The sequence below is a fragment of the Aquarana catesbeiana genome, linkage group LG10 (genome assembly GCF_042186555.1).
Source record: "Aquarana catesbeiana isolate 2022-GZ linkage group LG10, ASM4218655v1, whole genome shotgun sequence".
NCBI lineage: Eukaryota > Metazoa > Chordata > Amphibia > Anura > Ranidae > Aquarana > Aquarana catesbeiana.
Genome location: NC_133333.1, coordinates 237164561 through 237187488, shown reverse-complemented (window position 1 = coordinate 237187488; position 22928 = coordinate 237164561). Strand labels below are relative to the sequence as shown.

Here is a 22928-nt window from a genome sequence, read left to right as displayed (position 1 = left end):
GCCCCCATCATTGGTGTCAGTGTGAGGAACAGTGCCCCCATCATTGGTGTCAGTGTGAGGAACAGTGCCCCCATCATTGGTGTCAGTGTGAGGTACAGTGCCCCCATCATTGGTGTCAGTGTGAGGAACAGTGCCCCCATCATTGGTGTCAGTGTGAGGTACAGTGCCCCCATCATTGGTGTCAGTGTGAGGAACAGTGCCCCCATCATTGGTGTCAGTGTGAGGAACAGTGCCCCCATCATTGGTGTCAGTGTGAGGAACAGTGCCCCCATCATTGGTGTCAGTGTGAGGAACAGTGCCCCCATCATTGGTGTCAGTGTGAGGAACAGTGCCCCCATCATTGGTGTCAGCTGGAAGAATAGTGCCCCATTATCGGTGTCAGTGGGAAGAATAGTGCACCAGCGTCGGTGTCAGTGGGAGGAATAGTGCCCCATCATTGGTATCAATGCGAGGAATAGTGCCCCATCATTGGTGTCAGTGGGAGGATTAGCGCTCCATTGTCAGTGTGAGTGGCAAGAACTATGCTCCACTGTTGCTGACAGTGGGGGGGGGGGCAATAATGCCTCCTAGGCCAGATAAAAGCAAGCAAAGGGCTGCAGTTTGGTGACTATTGACATATTGACATAGACCAATCACATAATATATTCAACTATTTGAGGTTTGTGGTTCATCTGATGAGCCTATAGGTGTCCCAGTTTGTTCGATTAAGGAAGGCTGCAAGCTGTATGAATCTGCCACAGAAAAAGCAATCGGTGGGCTCTATTGGAAGATTTCAATTATTTTTTTGGTAAGGCGATGGAAAGATTAAAAGATGATATACATGATGCCTATTGGAGGCTGTGGGAGACAGTGCTTGGAGCGTAGCTCTTCGGCCTGTTAAATAAGGGTGGTAAGACCTGGAGACCGTGCCGCTGACACTTGGCTGGGTCTCTAATCTTGCTGATGTTAAAGTCAGTGAGGCTGACCCAAAAGCCATGAAACGGGCAAGCGCCCACCAGGAGTTGACAGGACTAATGGCTCCCATTTTCTGAGCCGCTGCCTAAGCTAAAGACTCTGAGCATCACAACCCCCCCCCCCCCCCCTCCTTTTGTACCATAAATATATATAACCTGGGTGAGGTCAATATTAGCAAAGCCCCTCTGGGTAATGAAAATTATAGATCCATTGCTGTGCACAGCAAAATGTTACAGGGACATTTCATGACTCGGAAACATTTAAATGCTTTTTAACGCTTGCTATTTCCTAACGTGTTTCCACATCACAAGTGCATGTATTGTCTAAAAAAACTTTTTAGTGTATTATATCATAAAGTTGACCATAGCATCACAAATATTCCTTCATGATAATTGCATGCATGTCAAAGGGTGTAAAGGCATCATATTTCCGGGTATTTATTACCTCTCACAGAGTCTCCCCCTGGCAGTGCCTTCATCTGCTTTTCTCTTCAGGACAATGCCATTTTTGTTTCAGCATCATAAAGGACGACCATCTACCTCCTGGACTGAGATGCATGGTATGTATGTAATGTATGGTAGAAATAAACACTGGGGAAAGGGGGGGATGAGAAATGCTTCATTCTGCCTGCAGCAGGCTAATGGCATCACCCTGTCCCAGTTAAAGTCACCAACTTAAAGCTCATTCCTACAATACCCTATGTAGCAGCACATAGACTGAGAGATTGAGGTTATAAATATAGATAAGTTAGGGCCTAATGTTTTGACCAATGATAACATATTTCAGGCACTAGGGCATGAGGGGAAGGGGTGGGTCTGATCTACTGAGAAATAGAGATGTTTGGTAGTATAGTGCAACTTTCCTCAACTTTTTTTTTACCTTGGTGGAATGCTTGAAATACATTTCCGGTCTTGAGGAACCTCTAAAGCCAGCTCATTAGGGATGAGTGGGAAGAATGCCCCTTTACCGTGGTGGTCAGAATGCCACCCTTGGAGATTAAAAAAAGATCATCGGTATCATTGACTCTGCCAAAAGGCGTTGGCTTTGGAAGTATGCAGGCACGATCAAATGAGAGGCAAATTGGTCACAGCTCAAAGAAACCCTCTGGAGGAATCCTATGGTTCCAAGGAACCCTGGTTTAGTCAATAGTGGTGTCCTCTTTTGACTACAGTGTGCAAATCAGAGTGTCTAAAAAGAATTAGATGATTTGTCACGTTAACATTTCCCATGGATGTACAATTTCTAAGTCTCTAATTCCAAAACCATGGGTACCAATATAGATTTGACCCATCACTGTAGCTATAACTTCCATTCTGTGAAGGCTTTCAACAAGAGTTTGAAGCATGTCTGTGGGAATTTGTACCAATCCAGAATTGGTGTTCCAGTTCATCCCAAAGGTATTTTGTAGGGTTGAGTTGAGGTCTTTGTGTAGGACACTCAAGTTCCTCCACACCAAACTGGTCAAACCATGTCTTTATGGGCCTAGATTTGTGCACACCAGAGGCAATATCAAACCTATCCTGTACTAGTACCTGATAGTTGGACACATGAGAATATGATTTTTTTTTTTCCCACAAAATAGCCTTGCTATGTTATTTAGCCACTTTAAAGCAAATAGTTCATTGCGAAGTAGTTAGTAGGAATCGGCAAAATAATTCACAAGTTGTGTTGAAAAGCCTCTGTGATATCTCAGAACCTTTCTGCTTGCAGTAGGTTTTTAGCTGGTTACTGAGCGACTGTAAAGCCTTTTTTGCTCGGCTCCGAGTCCTTGCCTTGTGTCCCCTTGGTGTCTCGCAGATTATTCAGCTCAGATAGCAATCAACTGGGAGACGCGTGTGTCTAATTTGCATTAGATTATTCGAAACAAAAAAAAAAAAAACTGCATTAGTCAGGCTGGTGATAAACAACGGCAAGGAGTTTATAATAACAGCCGACGCTTCAGCGTCCTTCTCTCTCGGACAATCGTCTCTTGTTAACCTCTTACCATCCTTGTGTTGGTGGGACAGGGTCCTTGTGTCTTTGATGCCCTTGTTGTGTGTTGCGTTATACGTGGAAATAAAGAACGTAAATTATTAAGCGCTGAAGCCACATTACTTTGATTTTGATGACTTATGGTTCTTGTTGATAAAACCCTGTGCAAAAAAAAGCACAACACAGCAGCCAATCGTCTTCCACAGACCTGACTTCAGGTAACGAAAATCGCATTGGTTGCTGGTGGTTTCCACTTATGGTTGCTGCAGACTACTACTCATCATTGCAATCTCATTATATTGCTTATATTATGTTGAAGTCAACAGATCGCACTGCTGTTTCAGTTGCAGCTGTTGCTCGTTTTTTTGTGCCATTATTATTGGTGTCAAATGTTTTGTTCCTTGATGGTCTTCTGCAAATACAAGGGGTTTGGTTAAAAAGAAAAAGGTATCCTTGTAGATGTGTTTTTCTTCTAAGCCAGCTCCCAGGTACCTAGCATGGGTCAACAACTTGTATTTTCTGTCTTCCTCAAATAGCCTGATGGCAAAAAGAGAAAATACCAATGAGGGAACAAAAAGTAACTAAAAACACCCTGAAAGAGTAAAAAGCTAGCACATCCCTAACAGAATGCGATACATACTACCAGTTCCCCTTGAGTCTTTTCAGGCAGCAAAATTACACTAATCTTTAAAAGAATGTATAGTTTTATTTATATATAATTAAAAGCAACCACAAATACCCTAATATATTCACTCCAAAAAACCTTATGAAAATATTGTTGGTCATGTGTTCATAAATATTTCTCATGCAATATCCAGATGATAGGCCAACGCGTTTCTATCAGAGAATATAGATCTTCAGTGGGCATGGTCTGATATCATAATCAAGATACGTTATTGATAAAAATGACCAGAACTGGTTAAAACAGGGATCCTCAAACTACAGCCCTCCAGCTGTTGCAGAACTACATGTCCCATGAGGCATTGTAAAACTCTGACATTCACAGACATGACTAGGCATGATGGGAATTGTAGTTCCTGAACAACTGGAGGGCCGTAGTTTGAAGACCCCTGGGTTAAAAGAATAGACACTCCATCCAGGCCATCAAGCACTGGACCAGACCAGAACACCCAGCAAGGAACCCACAAGTAGTCATGCAGGCCTAAAATGCTGATGAGGGGGTGACAAAAGAGAACGCCACCAAACCAGCGTAGAAATGGTATAGGGCAAGGACACTGTGAAGGCACCCATACATTCAGCCTCTATATCAAAAAACGTCATCTCCTTAAAGGCGAAGTAAACCCATCCATTTAACAGTTTCAAAAAATAATTACATTTCCGGCATGTGCCAGATATGTAACACTCCCATTGGTTGCGCTCTCATCCAAACTGTCAAACCATCCAATGGCTGGTTTCATAGCGGATCACATGTGCAACATTATGGCAGTTGTAGATTAAACCGAGGCCAAGATGGCAGCTTCCTTGGCTAAAAACAATGAGGTTTTACTTCCACTTTAAGGATCCCAGACGCTCTTCTCCAAAGGTAGTCTTGATCAACCAATGCAGTGTGGACCCCATAGAGAGAGGGGATACCTATGAGGTTGGCTTTCTGTCATTATCAATAAGCCAAACATTTTATTATTGGGGGCTTAAGGTGGCTACAGTCCTCAGATGGCAGCCTCTACTACATGTGTGAAACACTCACTCAGTGGTCTTTCTTAGAAAAGATCATTGTACGAATGTGCAAATTTGCATTGGACAAATGTGCATGTTTTGAGATAGAAGGGGGAAGGGGCATTTTAATATAAGAAGAGGGAAACATCTTAGTAGCAAGCTATCTTAGTGGAAAACAGTCCACTTCCCCCAAGAAGACTTGGCTGTGAGATATCAGAGGACCAGTACATGTAAGACCTTATCCCAATCAACCTTAGCTAACTAGGATATACAAAAGTTCTCTTCTGTCTGAAGGTGCCTCAGACATATAGAAGCCTCTAGGTTAATATAATACATATAATATAACACATATGTTAAGTGGCTATTCTAGATCAGATTTGGACCTGTTTTTGCTTGCTTTTCACAAAGTAAAATCTAAGTTACAGTACTTGTACTGTGTACAACAAGCAATTGATACTTGCCTTCATAGACCGAATCAAGATTAGGCCTCGGAACACATTCACTTTAAAAATCCATAGAATGAGTTTATATCATCTTTACTCTGAAAATGCCATATTAATGATATGTCGGATGCCAGAACTAAAGTGGGTAGTGGAGGCTCTGCCATTTGACAGTTGAATTAGAGAGGCAGAAGTTGCAGTTGAAGCCCTGTGTACAGTTTGGACTTAAGAGCTAAGGTAGGGTTTCTCCAGGGATTGCTAGGGTTTCCTTGAGCAATGAGACATTTCTGCTTCTCAAATAAGTTCCCACTGACCAATGATCTTTTTATCTATCTGTAAGAGGGTAATTCTTCCCAATGACCACAAGTGTAAGGAGCATTTTCCCCACTGACCATCACACCAATGTATCTTGAGTTGTAAATATATTAAATTTTAGCAGGGGTTTTCTGAGATCGCAACGTTAATTCAGTTTGAGAGCCTGACTGAAGGGTTTTCCACATGCGCCAACATTGATCAATCTAAAGACTAAAGCAAGTGCTTGCAGACACAACAGATGTTTCCTTACAAACACCTTAGGCCAGGTGAGGTCCATTGAGAATTACATTGTAACTGCAAATGATAGTAATTTCTTGACAACATTGGAACTCTCTTGAAAGACTGTTATGGAGCGTTTCTTGGAAAGCCTTGATAACTTATGGTTGACCAGCTGTTGGCAAGATAAATATCCCGGGTTCTACCAGGAAGAATTGTTACATCTTACATTTCTCTCCATCTGAAGCACAATAAAGTCGGATCCTGACCGGTGTTTCCCCAAATGTTGGATGTACACGCACTGCTGGTTCTTGTTCTTTGTGGATGGTTCACAGCGACTCTGAGATGGACTACTCCCTTGTAAAATGACTACTTGTGCCATTTAATAACTACGAGTTGTGAAATAATAGCATAGGTGTCTGCATTTGTAAGCGTTCTGAAGAAGTTTCCTTTCTGGACACTGGTGGTGTAGGTTGGATGATATATTAGGTCACTTATTACAAGCAGTTCTTTAACATTGCAGAAACTCGTATGGTGGTACATGACTTTCTTACTAAAGTTTGGGCTACAATTCTTAATATCGAATACTGTGCTACCACTGTTTTCGTAGGTTAATGGTGATCTCAATGGTGCTTCTAACAACCTTACAAACAGTTCTGAAAAGTTGGGAGGATGTTGTAAGATTTTTAGCAGCATTTACTCTCAGAATTGTCCAGTTTTGCCATAGACACCAAGCTTGGTCAAATATGTAACAGCCCGTGGCATATCCCCCGGCAGCACTACTTGGCATTCTTTGGGTATTCCATTCTCTGTTCATATAATCACTTTGTGAGCTTTTTGATTTCCTTTTTATTTCTGCGTTTGTCATAAAATATAGACTTCTTCTTCTTCTCTGTAGTAATGATGCACTTTAACGAGCTGCCTCTTTACATAATTAGCTCTGGTTAGTTTTTTCATTCTCTTTTCTTTTTCTCTGGTTTCGTGGGGGTTTTTTACGTGAGCTGAATAAAGGACACTAACCTTTAACCAGGACAGTTCCACAAAGCCCCCCCGCAGCCCAACTTCCCGGTGACAGAGCAGTTAATGGCGGACGGAGCAAATGAAAATGAGCCATGTTTTGCTGTTGATGAGGAGCTTGCAATGTATCAGACTCGAGCTGCAGTAATAAAATTGCTGAGAAATTAAGCAAATTGAATGAGAAACATCAAACCTCAAACAATTTCTCCGCCCAGACTCCGAGCCTGAGAGATTGAGCGCTATAATTCACGTTTTGTCTATTTTCCTTTCTGGCCTATATTTTAACATGACAGCAGTGGAATTGGACGATGTTGTTTTTATTGAAATATCAGACCATAGCTCAGCGATGTCGGAGGAGCAGGAAAGATCAGACTTTTATCTGTTGTTTTTTTTTTTTCTTTCAGGATTAACTGATGAGGAGGTTGAGTTGGCACTACAGCAGTCGGGCACTGCTCATGATGACCCACCACCCTTGGGTGCCCCTGGCCTGCCCCACCCAGGGCCATCTCATCCGCTGGCAGTTCAGCCATACAGTGAGTCATATTTTATGTTAATGAAATATTAATTAGTTACTGGAACTGCCGGCTCCATTGGGACAAAATGTCCACACTTTCCAACAGACTGAAAATTTCAATTTCAAGAAGCAGTTTTCTACGTGTGCCTTTTGTGTATTTGATTTTCCCATTTTCTTCTTGGGTTCATTTTCTCCAAATAAAATGATTAAAGCTGAACCCCAGGTAGATATGAAGGAGCAGCTGATGGAGCCAATCCAACTGTAGTGCTTATGTGCTAACAAGGAGCTCATCAGTCTGCCGCTTCTCCTTTCACTGTCCAGTCACAGGCTTGTGAAGAGCTAAAACCTGGCAACCTAACTGCAACCAAATTAGTTTTTATTTTGTATGTGGCAAGTAGGGTATTCAATCACTTGCCGACCGCATAACTTACATATATAAGGGCATGTAGCAATATAAATATTGGTCTAAATTTATGAAGAAATTTGATTTTTTTTTTTTTTTTTTAAATGTATTCAATATGTTTTATAGCAGAACGTTTTATATATATATATATATATATATATATATATATATATATATATATATATATATATATATATGAAATAAAAACTGCAGAGGTGATCAAATTCCACAAAAAGAAAGCTCTATTTGTGGGAAATGAAGGACCTACATCTTATTTGGGTACAGCGTTGCGTGGCCGTGCAATTGTCAGTTAAAATAACACAGTGCCGTATCGCAAAAAATGACCTGGTCATGAAAGTGGGGGGTAAACCTTCTGGAGGTCAAGTGGTTAAACCTGTGATGTTTTTCTATGTTGTCTGTGCCTCCATTGAGGGGGGGGGGGGGGTCAACCTCACTTCCTCTCCTGGTTGACAGATGATAGAATGGCTCTCTTTGGGGAACAGAGGCGGCTAAAAAGTACATTTATTTAGTATAATGGGGAAGGATATAGAACAGGGATGTGCAATTAGCGGACCTCCAGCTGTTGCAGAACTACAAGTCCCATGAGGCATAGCAAGACTCTGACAGCCACAAGCATGGCACCCAGAGGCAGAGGCATGATGGGACTTTTTTGCAACAGCTGGAGATCCGCTAATTGCATATCCCTGGTATAGAACATTTTGCTTTCTCTGTGTGTAGTCTTGTCCAGGTGACACCTGGAAATTTCGAATTTCTAATTCCATGTCACTGGGACAGGAAGGGGATGTCTCTCCAATGAAGATTTAACAATATAAAAACCTGACAATTTTTGGTTCTTACGCTTTCAAAAACTTGGGCTGTAACTTGCTTTTAATGCCAAAACTTTGTACTGAAATCTATCAGTGGCAGATTTTATGCCCAGAAAACCAACATATACTGTACAATGCAATGCCCAGGGACCTGGGGGACCTTTCAGCAGGCCCAGACACTGTCGCCTGAGGAAGTGCGTTTGATTTTTTTTTTTTTTTTTTTGCAAAAAGCAACCATCAGAAAACTTCTATTGATATATTCACTTTTTGGGGCTCAGGACATCTCTGAAGCGACAGTTTGAGGATGAATAGTATGTGCTGACAGCTTTTGCTCAGCTGTTTGATCTTGTTAATTGTTTAGTAGTTTTTCCCCACACCCACAGGTTCCCCTTGAAGTGCACTTGTACACCTAGGCATTTATTTAAACCTTGAAGGCTGTGATACAGTCTTTGTCATTTATACAAAATTAAAAAAAAAGCTGAGCAGGGTAGAATATTGTAACCCCCAAATACTGTAATGGCAAGCTCTTCCAGGACTGTCTAAACCAGTGGTTGTCAACGTATTAGCTATGGGGGGGGGGGGCTTAAGGTGCAGCCCCTGATATCACCAAAGGGCCACACATAATGTTCAGTGTATGTAATGCTTGAGAGGACTGTCAAACTGCAGACCTAATAGAGGAAATGAGGGTCAGGGAGTGCGGACATTTTGGCTGGGGATATGCTGCAGAGGAGAGTCCGGAACTGGGAACATGTTACAAGAGGCAAGCAGAGATCAATGCTATTACCCCCATCAATGTTCCCACTACAGACTGCTGAGACCTGAGGGTCGCCCATCTTATACCAAAGGTATGGGCAACAGGGCTCTAAACTTCTAAGTGACATTTGAGCCTGTCACACCTAACACTTTCCCAGACTACCCTATTAGTGCTTCTGTGGTAACCGGAAAACTGTACAGGGGTATACTGTACTACAGCAGGCCTTAAAGTGGTTCTAAAACCTCAAGGTTTTTTATGTCCACCTTCTCTGCTGCTGGATTCCCAGAGGCCCCCCCCCCTTATTCTTACCTAAATTCGATTCGATCCTGCAAAGTGCACGAGAGCAGCTCTCGCCGTTGTCTCCCTCCTCATTGGGCAGATTGATAGCCAATGGCCCCCGCTGCTTTCAGGGATTGGGGATGGGGCCGAGTTCAATAGACAATAGACGCAGACAGGGTGGCTCGGGAGCGAAGAGAAGGGGCCTGGAGCACCGGGGGGGGGGGGGGGAACCAGTGACACTAATACAGTGATCAGTGCTAAAAAAAAAAAAGCACTGTCACTGCACTAATGACAGGGAAAGGGTTAACATCAGGGTCGATCGAAGGGTTAGGTGTGTCCCTAGGGCAGTAATGGCGAACCTTGGCACCCCAGATGTTTTGGAACTACATTTTCCTTGATGCTCATGCACTTTGCAGTGTACATTGTACACAGGGCCAGTATCATGGGAAATGTAGTTCCAAAACATCTGGGGTGCCAAGGTGCGCCATCACTGCCCTAGGGGGTGCTTAGAGATCTGGGTTCTCCATCTTGTCCCCTTGCAGAACGACGACCTGCCTTGTTTACATAGCACACTGTATTATTCTTTTATAAAAACGAGCCTTGTAAATGCCTGTTTAGCGCGATCTTCAGGCTGGTCACAGGACTATCGGCTGGTTTCCAGGGCTAATGCTGGAGGGGCTGATCCGCCATGTGATCTCCCCAGCTGACGTCAGAGGGAGAGTCCCTTCTGCAGTATTCATGTATCGGAGCTGTACAGCGGGTCATGTGACCGGCCTGGAGACAGCTCTAAACAGGTATTTAGAAGCCTTGTTTTTATCAAAGACTAACACAGTGTGCTATGCCAGGCTCTAATAGAGGGTCTGGCATAGACTTATATGAATGGGTTTACATCGATGAGTTTAGTTCCACTTTATAATTTACTGCTTTTCAGGGGCTCTGGGCTTCAGCAAAATGGCAGCCTCTGTCAAAAAGAAACAGGGACAATGCTGGAGGCAATTTACAGCACCCACTAATATTGGTAGCATAATTATTAATGTGGAATGTATGTTCCTTGCTAAAGAACAATATTTTTTTTATCAAGTTATGGGTAAATTTCCGCTTTTAAATACCTCTCAAAAAATAATAGACAATTTAATTTGAGACTGAGTATTTGTCAGTTAAACTATAACAGTTTTGAAAACTGCCCTGTAAGGGAAGCGGTTATACAGGCTGGTGACAATTGGTTATAATAGTTGGCCCAACTCTAGGATAAGTGTCAGGAGGGAGCTTTCTGTTAAGATGTCCTTCTTCCAAATCTCTGCTTTACAGAAGTCTACCTTCCGACCTCCCTCTTCTCTACTCTCAAAGCTTCTCTTTGCTGCAATCATTGTTCTACAAGACAGCCCTTGTATTCCTTGTTAAAAAAAAGTGAAATTTAGTAGCCTAGAAGTGGACAAGTGGCATTGCTAGGAGGAATGAAGGGTGGCACAACGTACAGTTACATCCTAAAGTGGACACCGTAGGCAAAGCTCAGACCTTTTTTCATTGGAAAGTTGGCAGGTTAGGTATGTTACAACAAAATATATCTCATTCAGCAATCATTTATTACAGGTTACTTCAAACCTTACCAGCCCTCTGTTTTTACGTTTCTAGAATTTACATACATTTTTTTTGAGCTGTTGGAACATGCTGTTCCAAAAGCATATCACGGTAAACATATTTACACATTTTTTATAAGTTGATTTCACGGTAATTCAAAGTTGATTTCTAGCCTTCCCTTCATATGTCTTGTGTCGTCTTATGCCGCGCGCACTTTTCGACCGGACTGGTCCGACGGACAACTCGACCGTGTGTGGGCTTCATCGGACCTGCAGCGGACTTTTTCGGTCAAAAATCTTTTATAGACTTTAGATTTGAAACATGTTTCAAATCTTTCCGACGGACTCACCTGCCCCACATCTATCCGTTCCATGCATGTGCTTCCACTATGGAGACACTTATAAATTTGTTAGGACTGCAAGCAACACAGGGTGCTGTGACGAGGCCTTGCAGCTTCCACATGCGTTTGCAAATGTGTGCTAACTAAACCCCTGCTTTTAACAGACGGTTAGACAGGTTAATTTGGTTGGTCATCAGACTGGTTGGTGAGTTGAGCTATGGAATTGTTTTTGTCTTTGTCCATGTGCTCCTTGCTGTGAAAGCCAGTTATAGGTGGGGGCAGTGGCCAGTTTTTTGTTACGAGTCCGGTCGAAAAGTCCGCTCGTCTGTATGCTAGTCCGATGGGCGAAAACCGACGCTAGGCTATTGGCTATTAGCTATCAACTTCCTTATTTTAGTCCGGTCGTACGTCATCACGTACGAATCCGTCGGACTTTGGTGTGATCGTGTGTAGGCAAGTCTGTTTGTTCGGAAAGGCCATCGGAAGTCCGCCGAAAGTCCGTCGGATAGACCGTCAGACCAGTCCGGTCGAAAAGTCCGCTCGTGTGTACGCGGCATTACTCCGATTTCACTGCACACTGTGAGCTTCTCAAAACATGCATTAGAAGCGCCAGCAAATTGGAGAGCCTCCACCACATTTTCTGGCAGCAGGGTGTTCAGCATCATCTAGTCCTTTCCCTCTCCAGCCTGACTGTCCCTGGCCCGCCCCTCGTATTTATTGGATTTCAGTTCTTTCAATCATGGAAGCTCAGCATAACATAAGTGTTACCTAAAGCGGTGTCTGCATGAAAATACAGCCTGCCTAGGAAAGCACACTCCTTTAGACTTACTTCTACCAATCAAGGTATGTTGAAATTTATACACTACTGTGCAAAAGTTTTAGGCAGTGGTGAAAAAATGCTGTCTGAGAAGCATCTGAGAATGCTTTCAGAAGTAGAAGTGTTAATAGTTTATTTTTTATAAATTGACAAAAGGGAAAGTAAATAAACAGAAGAGACATCCAAATATAGTCAATATTTGGTGTGACCGCCCTCTGCCTTCAAAACAGCATCAATTCTTCTAGGTAGACTTGCACACAGTTTTTGAAGGAACTCGGCAGGTAGGTTGTTCCAAACATCTTGGAGAACTAACCACAGATCTTCTGTGGACATTGGCTGCCACAAATCCTTCTGTCACTTCATGTAATCCCAGACAGAGTCCATGATGCTGAGGTCGGGGCTCTGTGGGGGCCAAAGCCTCACTTCCAGGACTATTTGTGCTTCTTGCTCTAGATAGTTCCTAATGACATTGGCTGTATGTTTGGGTTCAATGAACTGCTGCAGATAAATTTGGGGCCAATTGCATGCCTCCCTGATGGTATGGCATGATGGATAAGGGCCTGTATTTCCCAGCATTGAGGACACCATTCATCCTGACCAAATCTCCTCCAACTCTATTTGCAGAAATGCAACCCCAAACTTGCAAGGTACCTCCACTATGCTTCTCTGTTGCCTGCAGACACTCATTATTGTACCGCTCTCCAAACCTTCACCAATAAAACAGCAGTATTTCTCAAACTGTGTGCCCGGGCAGATTTGCGAGTGTGCCGTTGGATATTTTGGGGGAGCCATCACTGTTTAACAGCGGTCCGACTTTGTCACGGGCCAGGGTGGGAGGACAGGTGGTCTGTGTTGGAACGCAGCATGACACGCAGCGCCCAATAGAAAGCGGATCGCAGGCAGGAAATGTATTTAGAGCATGCGTGATAGCCCAGAGAGGCTCCTTTCTCAAGTTCTCCAAGCCCTGTACCGGCCTGTAACCGTGTATCAACCTCTGTACCAGCACCATGGAAGCACCTGTGATGTGCCCGTATACTTCCTCCCTCATGTGAGTTAAATCTTTTAATTAATGTTATTACTGTAGATACAAATACTAACTACTGAGTTAAAGGGGTTGTAAAGGTAATTTTTTTTTTTTTTTTTTAAATAACAAACATGTTATACTTACCTTCGTTCTGCACAGAGTGGCCCCGAACCTGGTCTTCTGGGGTCCCTCGGCGGCTGTTTCAGCTCCTCCCCGCAAGCATTTACCACCTTAATGCGAGCTCCCTCGCATGGTGGTGAGTGCTTGCGGGCGCGCTCCCGTGATACAGCCGGCGGCTATAGCCGCTCGCTGTATCACTCGGCCCCGCCCCCCGGCGCGTCGCGTCATCGGATGTGATTGACAGCAGCGCGAGCCAATGGCTGCGCTGCTTTCAATCCATCCACTGCAGCCAATCAGCGACCAGGCTGAGCTGCAATGAAGATGACGAGGACGAGCAGCGAAGATTCGAGGCGTCAGGTAAGTAAAACGGGGGGGCTGGGGGCGGCGGTACTGTCAAAAGTTTTTTCACCTTAATGCATTAAGGTGAAAAAATTTTTACCTTTACAACCCCTTTAAGAGTCTTAGGCTTGGAGGCGCCTGTCCCCTTTTCTTATTTGTCTTTAGTGGTGGATTCTCTCTTTTTTCATATTGAAAAAGAGAGTGAGACTTCTTACAATTGACGATGAAATGCGCACTTGTTTGTCGACTTTGGAGCCTCGTGTCGATCTGATTTGCTCTCCAAAGCAGGCACATCCTTCACATTAAGTGTAAAATTAAATATATATGTAAAAATAAATAAGTTCTTCACCACAAAAATTGTTAAATCTTTTCAGGTGCGCCGCAAGACAAAAAGTTTGAGAAACACTGTGCTACAGCCAAATATTTCACATTTTGACTCGTCGGTCCAGAGCACCTGCTGCCATTTTTCTGCATCCCAGTGCCTATGTTTTCATGCCTAGTTGTGTCTCTTAGCCTCGTTTCCACATCAGAGGTAGGGCTTTTTGGCCACAATACTTCCATGAAGAACACTTCTGGCCAGACTTCTCAGGACAGTAGATGGGTATACCTGTATACCACTGGTTTCTGCCAGTTCTGTGCTGATGGCACTGCTGGACATCTTCCGATGGCAAAGGGAAGTAAGCATGATGTGTCTTTCATCTGCTGTGTTAAGCTTCCTTGGCCGACCACTGCGTCTACGATCTTCAACGTTGCCCGTTTCTTAGTGCTTCTTCAAAAGAGCTTGAACGGCACATCTTGAAAGCCGTCAGCTTTGTAATCTTTACCTTGCTGATGCAGTGTAACTACCTTGTTTTTTTTTTTTTTTTTATATATATATATATATTTTTGGGGGATATTTATTATAGCAAAAAGTAAAAAATATTGTGTTTTTTTTTTCAAAATTTTCACTCTTTTTTTTGTTTATAGCGCAAAAAATAAAAACCGCAGAAGTGATCAAATACCACCAAAAGAAAGCTCTATTTGTGGGAAAAAAGGACGTTAATTTTGTTTGGGTGCAGCATCGCACGACCACGCAATTGTCAGTTGCGACGCAGTGCCGAATCGCAAAAAATGGCCTGGTCATTCAGCAGCCAAATCTTCCGGGGCTGAAGTGGTTAATCACCAAAGGCTAGGCCCCTGATTATTTTTTTTTTTTTTCATAGCTCCTCCCACCAGCCGCACCCATCTCTAGCGTTGCTTCTACCTGTATGCTCATTTATCTTTCATTTAGGCTTGGTTCACATTGGAACCGGCTGTGGATCGCACAGGAAAACATGCGTCCCCATTCTCCGGTTTGGGGACGAATAAGGGCCGAATCTCTGCCTGAATTCGGCCCTGAAACAGAGCCAAACACGCAGAGCGTTTCTGTGCAGTGCGCTCTGCAAGCACCCTGGAGATATCTGAAGCGGCTCCATAGAGAGCCAGTCACAATTTCCTGCTATGGGAATTGGATGCAGGGAAACCCGCATCGTTGTGAACCCGACCTCATGGCAAGTCTTGGTGTTTTTAAGAACTGATGGCGATTCACCCAACCGGCATCTACCAAAAATGTAAATACCAATTTTGGGTGGACTAACCCTTTAATTTTAAGTTTGCAATATAATTAGGGGGCGAAAAGTCTATGGCAGCAAAGCCTTTTTAAATGGAAAGCAAAAATACACCCATGGGACGAACAGTTTTATGATCGGCTACAAACTTCCCTTAACATTAAATGGTGACCTTTTTCCCTAAGCGTTTTTTTCTTTTTTTATTTCTTATCTGACTTGTGTTGTTCAATAACCCCCTGTCAAATATCCTATCCTGGCCCTCTTAATTAATTATAAATCAGTGCTGCTGTTTGGAAGAGGGGGGAAAATCATAATAGATGTGTTTTCCTAAATTAAAATGTAAATGTAATTACCCCATAGATTGTGAGTGAGTGAGGCCTTAGTTATTAATATTCTGCTTCACGGTCACCATGGCAACGGCCTCACCCAATCCCGACACCCGTATTAGGCATGTCACAAAATTAGCAATTTTTTTTTCTTTCCCTTTTTTTTTTTTTTTTTTTTTTTGCCGTGGCTGGCTAGATTTATGGAGTCATTTTATGACATTTAAAAAAAATAGCCCTTTTCCTTGTTTACTGACAATTCTGCAATTTATTACCAACCTTGCTTTCTTTCCGAGTTAAAATAAATAGAAAACAATTAACCCTTTTCCCCCGCAAAATGCCCTCACTTTTTTTTTTTTTTGAATGACGGTCGCCTCTATTTTATCGTCGTGTAAAGTACATGGAGTTAAAATGTTGATTAATCCGGATAAACAAGACTGATAATAATGCTGATAAATGACGCTGAAATTACTTTTTGCCCGTAATTTATTACATAAAATATCTTGTGTTTGACATGCGATTAGTTCCCTGGTGCATCAGTCAGCATGATGGCGGATCTTGTGAGGGACATCTGCGCTTGTCACTTCAAGCCGCTAGATACAGCAAAGGGGAAAAAAAAAAAAAAATCATATTAATTTCTTCCTAGATTCACTTAATTGCTAAATTGTGAAAAAGCAACAGCGCTGTTTTTTTCCTGTCTAAAAAGGAGAGAACTACTGTCAACAACTCATTCCAACCAATCACATTTCAGGCTGTCTTTTTCCAGCGCAGGTTGCAAACTGATTGGTAGTTACAGCTTTTCATAGATGGCCCTTCCTTCCCACCGGCGCTGATGAGAGGCACTGGTGGGCAGCTCTGATGAGAGGCACTGGTGGGCGGCTCTGATGAGAGGCACTGGTGGGCGGCGCTGATGAGAGGCACTGGTGGGTGGCGCTGATGAGAGGCGCTGGTGGGCGGCGCTGATGAGAGGCGCTGGTGGGCGGCTCTGATGAGAGGCACTGGTGGTTGGCGCTGATGAGAGGCACTGGTGGGCGGCGCTGATGAGAGGCACTGGTGGTTGGCGCTGATGAGAGGCACTGGTGGTTGGCGCTGATGAGAGGCACTGGTGGTTGGCGCTGATGAGAGGCACTGGTGGTTGGCGCTGATGAGAGGCACTGGTGGTTGGCGCTGATGAGAGGTACTGGTGGTTGGCGCTGATGAGAGGCTCTGATGAGAGGCGCTGGTGGGCGGCGCTGATGAGAGGCACTGGTGGGCGGCGCTGATGAGAGGCACTGGTGGGCGGCGCTGATGAGAGGCGCTGATGAGAGGCGCTGATGAGAGGCGCTGGTGGACGGCTCTGATGAGAGGCACTGGTGGTTGGCGCTGATGAGAGGCACTGGTGGTTGGCGCTGATGAGAGGCACTGGTGGGCGGCGCTGATGAGAGGCACTGGTGGGCGGCGCTGATGAGAGGCACTGGTGGGCGGCGCTGATGAGAGGCACTGGTGGTTGGCGCTGATGAGAGGCAATGGTGGTTGGCGCTGATGAGAGGCAATGGTGGTTGGCGCTGATGAGAGGCAATGGTGGTTGGCGCTGATGAGAGGCAATGGTGGTTGGCGCTGATGGGGAGGCACTGGTGGTTGGCGCTGATGGGGAGGCGCTGATGGGGAGGCACTGATGGGCGACGCTGATGGGGAGGCACTGGTTGGCAGCACTGGTTGGCAGCACTGGTTGGCAGCACTGATGGGAAGCACTGTTGGGACTGCACTGATAATCATGACACTGATAATCAGTGCCGATGTCCCTTTAACACAACCGGCTTTCTTCTCTCCTGACGCTGTCAACGTGATGAAAGAAAACTCAATAACTGGCTTGTGTTTACATCCATGATCCACTGTTATTGAACACAGCTGATCACATGGTAAAGGGCCGCTGTGAAAGGACTCAGCGATCAGAGCGCGCCGCAGGGGGGTGCATGATCATGGGAGGACATCAATAGACACCCTCCCGGCAAAGTTTTATTTTATTTATTTTATTTATGCATTAAGATTAAAAAAAAACCTTCTGTGTGCAGAAGTCCTCCTCAGCACCCCCTAATACTTATCTGAGCCCATCTCTATCCAGTGATGTGACACGAGAGACTCGGCTGGCCAGGACTCTCCCTCCTGATTGGTTAAGACTGCAGCAGAGTGCCGTTGACTCCCGCTGCTGTCAGTCAGTGAGCCAATGAGGAGAGAGAGAGGGCGGGGCTGGGCTGCGGCTCTGTGTCTGAATGGACACACAGAGCAGCGGCTCGGGTGCCCCCATAGCAAGCTGCTTGCTGTGGGGGCACTCAGCAGAAGGAAGGGGCTAGAAGGGCTGAAGAGGGACCTGAAAAATGGAGGATCGGGGCTGCTCTGTGAAAAGCCAACTGCACAGAGCAGGTAGTATAACATGTTTGTTATTTTTAAATGGGGAAAAAAAAAACAAAAAACAAAGCTTTAGTATCACTTTACTTAGTGGTGCCCCTAGAGGGTTGTTAGGGGCACCACATCCTAATAATATTGATAATAGTACGATAAGGAAAGATGGATTCTTTATGTGCCAAGACATAATCGCAACATAATTAAAAAATACAATTTTATTGAAATCGTTTTTAAAAAGAGTTTTCATTGCAATAAAATTTGAATTTTTTTAACCACTTCAGTCCTGAAAGATTTACCCCCTTCCTGACCAGGCCATTTTTTGCGATACGGCACTGCGTTATTTATACGGACAATTGTGTGGTCATGCAACACTTTACCCAAATAACATTTTTGTCCCCCCCCCCCCCACACACACACACAAATAGAGCTTTCTTTTGGTGGTATTTGATTACCTCTGTGTAATAATTATTATTTTTTATTTTTTTGCGCTAATAAATAAAGACCAACAATTTTGAGAAAGAAAAACAAATATTTTTTACTTTCTGCTATAAAACATATCCAATTAAAAAAAAAAATTAAAAACCTAAGTTCTTTATCAATTTAGGCCAATGTATATTCTGCAACATATTTTTGGTAAAAAAGCGGGCGGCGGCTGCAGCATTGGGAACATGTTACATGTTCCACCCTAAAATCGGGTGAACTTATCCTTTTAATTATGTTGTGATTTGTATCTTGCCACCTTAAAAAAAAATAAAAATACAATCCATCTTTCCTTTTCGTTCTATTATGAAACATAAATTGGTGGTTTCAGCTGAGAACTGCAAGGAGATGAGATCAATTCTTCCGATTTTAACCCAGCGGCAGGATTCCAAAAGCTTATATCGAAATTGCTGGTTTTCTTCCAATTTTTGATTCAATCTTTAAAAAAAAAAACTGGATTCAAACTGTCAATTTAAGGCCCATTTTAGATTTCATATTCAACCATTTTACACCTGCCTGTCCTGCAGCCGGTTTTCAGAAACTTCTCTCTGTAGGAAAGCTCCCTGGGCCGATCTTCACACTTCCAGGCGTGGGGAGGAGCTTGTCCTTGACTGTTTTGGTTTCTACCAACAACCCCCATGTTACTATTGTGCCCGGCAGTGACAAGGAGTCAGCAGGAGAAACCATAGAGTCCAGCAGGAGGACCCGCTATTCAACCAGTCCAGGGAGTCCAATCTGATCAGCATCAGGAGTTATTATTATTATTATTTTTATTATTATACAGGATTTATATAGCACCAACAGTTTGCACACCGCTTTACAACATGGGGGCAGACAGTACAGTTACAATACAATTCAGGAGGAATTGGAGGGTCCTGCTAGTTAGAGCTTACAATCTAGGAGGGAGGGTCAAGTGATACAAAGGTAATAACTGGGTTATGAACTGAAAATACAGTTGTTAGGTGGGGGTAGGATAGGCTTCTCTGAAGAGGAGGGTTTTCAGGGATCGTCTGAAACAGGGGTGTCCAAACTTTTTTCAAAGAGGGCCAAATTTGATGTAGTGAACATGCGCGAGGGCCGACCATTTTGCCTGACATTCTTTGAACCATTAAAATTCAGTCTAATGCCCCGTACACACGGTCGGACATTGATCGGACATTCCGACAACAAAATCCTAGGATTTTTTCCGACGGATGTTGGCTCAAACTTGTCTTGCATACACACGGTCACACAAAGTTGTCAGAAAAACTGATCATTCTGAACGCGGTGACGTAAAACACGTACGTTGGGACTATAAACGGGGCAGTAGCCAATAGCTTTCATCTCTTTATTTATTCTGAGCATGCATGGCACTTTGTGCGTCGGATTCGTGTATACACGATCGGAAATTCCGACAATGGATTTTGTTGTCGGAAAATTTTATAGCCTGCTCTCAAACTTTGTGTGTCGGAAAATCCGATGGAAAATGTGTGATGGAGCCTACACACGGTCGGAATTTCCGACAACAAGATCCTATCACACATTTTCTGTCGGAGAATCCGACCGTGTGTACGGGGCATAGGTGTGTTTGTTCGAGCACTAACACACTACCCAACAAGAATTCTCTTGCCTTTGTGGCTGTGTGTGAGTAAAGAGATGAGCTCGGGCGCGTTATTTGGATATATCATATTCATGGGCGTATAACGCGTACCTTCACTTTAAGAGGAAAGTTTCAGGAAATAACTTAAATTTTAAATAAAGAACTGTGAAGCAAAATAAGCGTCAGTGCCCATCTGCAGCCTCACAAGTGCCATGAATGCAGCCTCACAAGTGCCATGAATGCAGCCCCCGCCACTGCCGGAATGCAGCCCCCGCCACTGCCAGGAACGCAGCTCCCGCCACTGCCAGGAACGCAGCCCCCGCCAGGAACGCAGCCCCTGCCACTGCCAGGAACGCAGCCCCCGCCACTGCCAGGAACGCAGCCCCCGCCACTGCCAGGAACGCAGCCCCCGCCACTGCCAGGAACGCAGCCCCCGCCACTGCCAGAAACGCAGCCCCCGCCACTGCCAGAAACGCAGCCCCCGCCACTGCCAGGAACGCAGCACCCGCCACTGCCAGGAACGCAGCACCCGCCACTGCCAGGAACGCAGCACCCAGTATTACCAGGAATTGCAGAACCCACCATTGCCAGGAATGCAGCACCCACCATTGCCAGGAATGCAGCCTGAAGGATTGCCCATCCATCTGCAGCCTCGGAGGGGACAGGGAGGGGGGCGGAACGAGCGCCAAAAGATTACATACAGGAGAAACTCCTGTTTTCTCGGCGGCTTCTTTAATAGAAAGTCCCGCCTCCTTTGATGGACAGAACAGTCTTCCAATGGCAGCGCCGGAGACGGGACTTCCTATTACAGAGGCCGCCGTGTAAACAGGAAATTCTCCTGTGTGTACTGCTCTCGTCCTGCCTCCTCCCTGTCCCCTCCAAGGCAGCCAGCATATAAATCTTTTGTGGCCCCGGCGCTGGGAGATCGTTGGGGGGCCACAAAAGATATATATGTCCAGATAACCAGGCGGGCCATTCAAAACTGGAACGCGGGCCACGATTGGCCTGTGGGCCGCACTTTGGACATGCCTGGTCTAAAAGCTAATAGAGTAAGAGATAAGCGGACAGATTGGGGTAAGGAGTTCCATAGGATTAGAGAGGCTCTGGAGAAGTCCTGGAGGCGAGCAAGGGAGGAGGTGATGAGGGAGCTAGAGAGCAGGAGGTCTTGAGGGGAATGAAGAGAACAATTAGGTTGGTATTTTGAGACTAGGCTAGTGAGTTGCTACAGAGCCAGGTTTTTGCAAATTGGCCAATAAGAATGAAGTGGTTTTCTTCCCAGGGTACTGCTTTTGGACATTTTCGAACCCCCTGGCAAGGGTTGCTTTAAGCAGATTTCTCAACATCGGTTATACCTCTGGTTTAACTGGAAACTCAGATGAAAAAAAAAAAAGAACTATTGTTTTGGTTTTTTTCTTCCACCCTCCTCTTCTTTTTATTTTGTCAGATATTTCAAAGAAAAAAAAAAATGCCACAAAGATGAGGTTAAATTAAGTTGTTTTTGACATTTTTCCATGGAACCAACACCCTTGGGTGTGCCACTCCATTTACCTAGCAAGAAAAACGAGTGTTTTGTTCTGTATCTGTTCATGAGCGTGAATAATGGAGAACAGCGCAATCCGACTTCCTGGATTCTTATTTATCTTAACATGCTCCCAAATATTTGGTTACTACCATTGCACAACCTTCCCTGCGTTTTATTTGTTTGTTTTTGTTTTGCATAAAGCCGGAATAGTGCAGGCAGATATGAATTATAATTTATATGGGTGTACCTTTTTTTTTTTTTTTTTTTTTTTTTTTTTTTTATTATTATTTTTTTTAGAATAGATTTATCTAGTTTACCTATTTGAAAGCACATTTTTAAACTAAACTTTTCTTGCATTTTCTTATTATTTTTTGTACTCTACGGGAAATGTAATCTGCTTAACCCTTTCATGTCTGGGGTTAATGAAAACGTGACCAGACCAGATTTTTAAGCATTGGTATGCGCTGGTTTACTCAACGAAAATCCTTTAACTGCTGTGTATACCAAAATGATTTTCACAACTTTTTTTTTTTTTTTTTTCTTGTTTTTTTTTTTTTTAGCATACATGGGGAGTTCTTTGCTGATTTTGTTTTTTGAAAATATCCTAAATATATTTTTATGATTAGCAAAGAAATGGACAAAAATGCAAACAACACAAAAAAAAAAAAAAAAAAAAGTCTCCTTGCCAGATTTCCACTATTGTTCCACCAGGCAAGAACACTCACTTCTGCATTTTCTATAATATTGTGTAAATGTAGAGTTTGAACTAGGGTTACACCGATACCGGTATCAGCGCCGATACAGAGTATTTGCATGAGTACTTGTAAATGCAAATGCTCCGATACTCGAAACCAATACCTTTGCGGTGCGATTTAAGCCCATACAAAATGAATAGGCTCAAACCGCACTGCAAAGAATCACATGCGATTCGAATAGGAATGCGGTGCGTTTCCTGTCCCAATTGCATGCGGTTACCCACACCGCTCCTGTGTGAACCCAGGCATGTCATAGTGACTTCAGCCTGGGTTTTACACAGGAGCGGTGCGGGACACAGCATGCGCATCGGACAGGAATCGCACCACATTCCTCTTCAAGTCGCATGCGATTGTTTGCAGTGTGGTTTGAGTGCATTCATTTTGTTTGGGCTCCGATCAAGCAGCAAAGGTCTCGGTACTCCGCATCGGCAAGCACTTGATCGAAAGTATCAGTACTCAAAAAAAAAAAAAAAAAAGTATCAGTACTCGTACTCGCTGGTAAAAAAAAAAAAAAAACGTATCAGTGCAACCCTAGTTAGAACCCCTGTCTAGTTTTCATTGTTTTATGGCTCTTTGCATTTTACACTTTGGAAATGTCTGTACCTCCTGTGCCAAGATTCAGCAGGACAGGAAGTGTCATGAAATCTTTTTGATGGGGACACAGACAAAAAAATATATATTCATACACACACACACACACACACACACACACACACACA

At 43.9% G+C, this 22928-nt stretch overlaps 1 protein-coding gene across 1 annotated transcript in view; it reads left to right on the top strand.

Annotated features, from left to right (window-relative positions):
* Positions 1–22928, top strand: part of PEX14 (peroxisomal biogenesis factor 14) — a 272999-nt gene that overhangs the window by 203873 nt on the left and 46198 nt on the right. The window contains exon 4 of the mRNA XM_073603474.1: positions 6992–7120. Coding sequence (XP_073459575.1) covers positions 6992–7120 — 129 coding nt within the window. The remainder of the gene's footprint in view (positions 1–6991; positions 7121–22928) is intronic.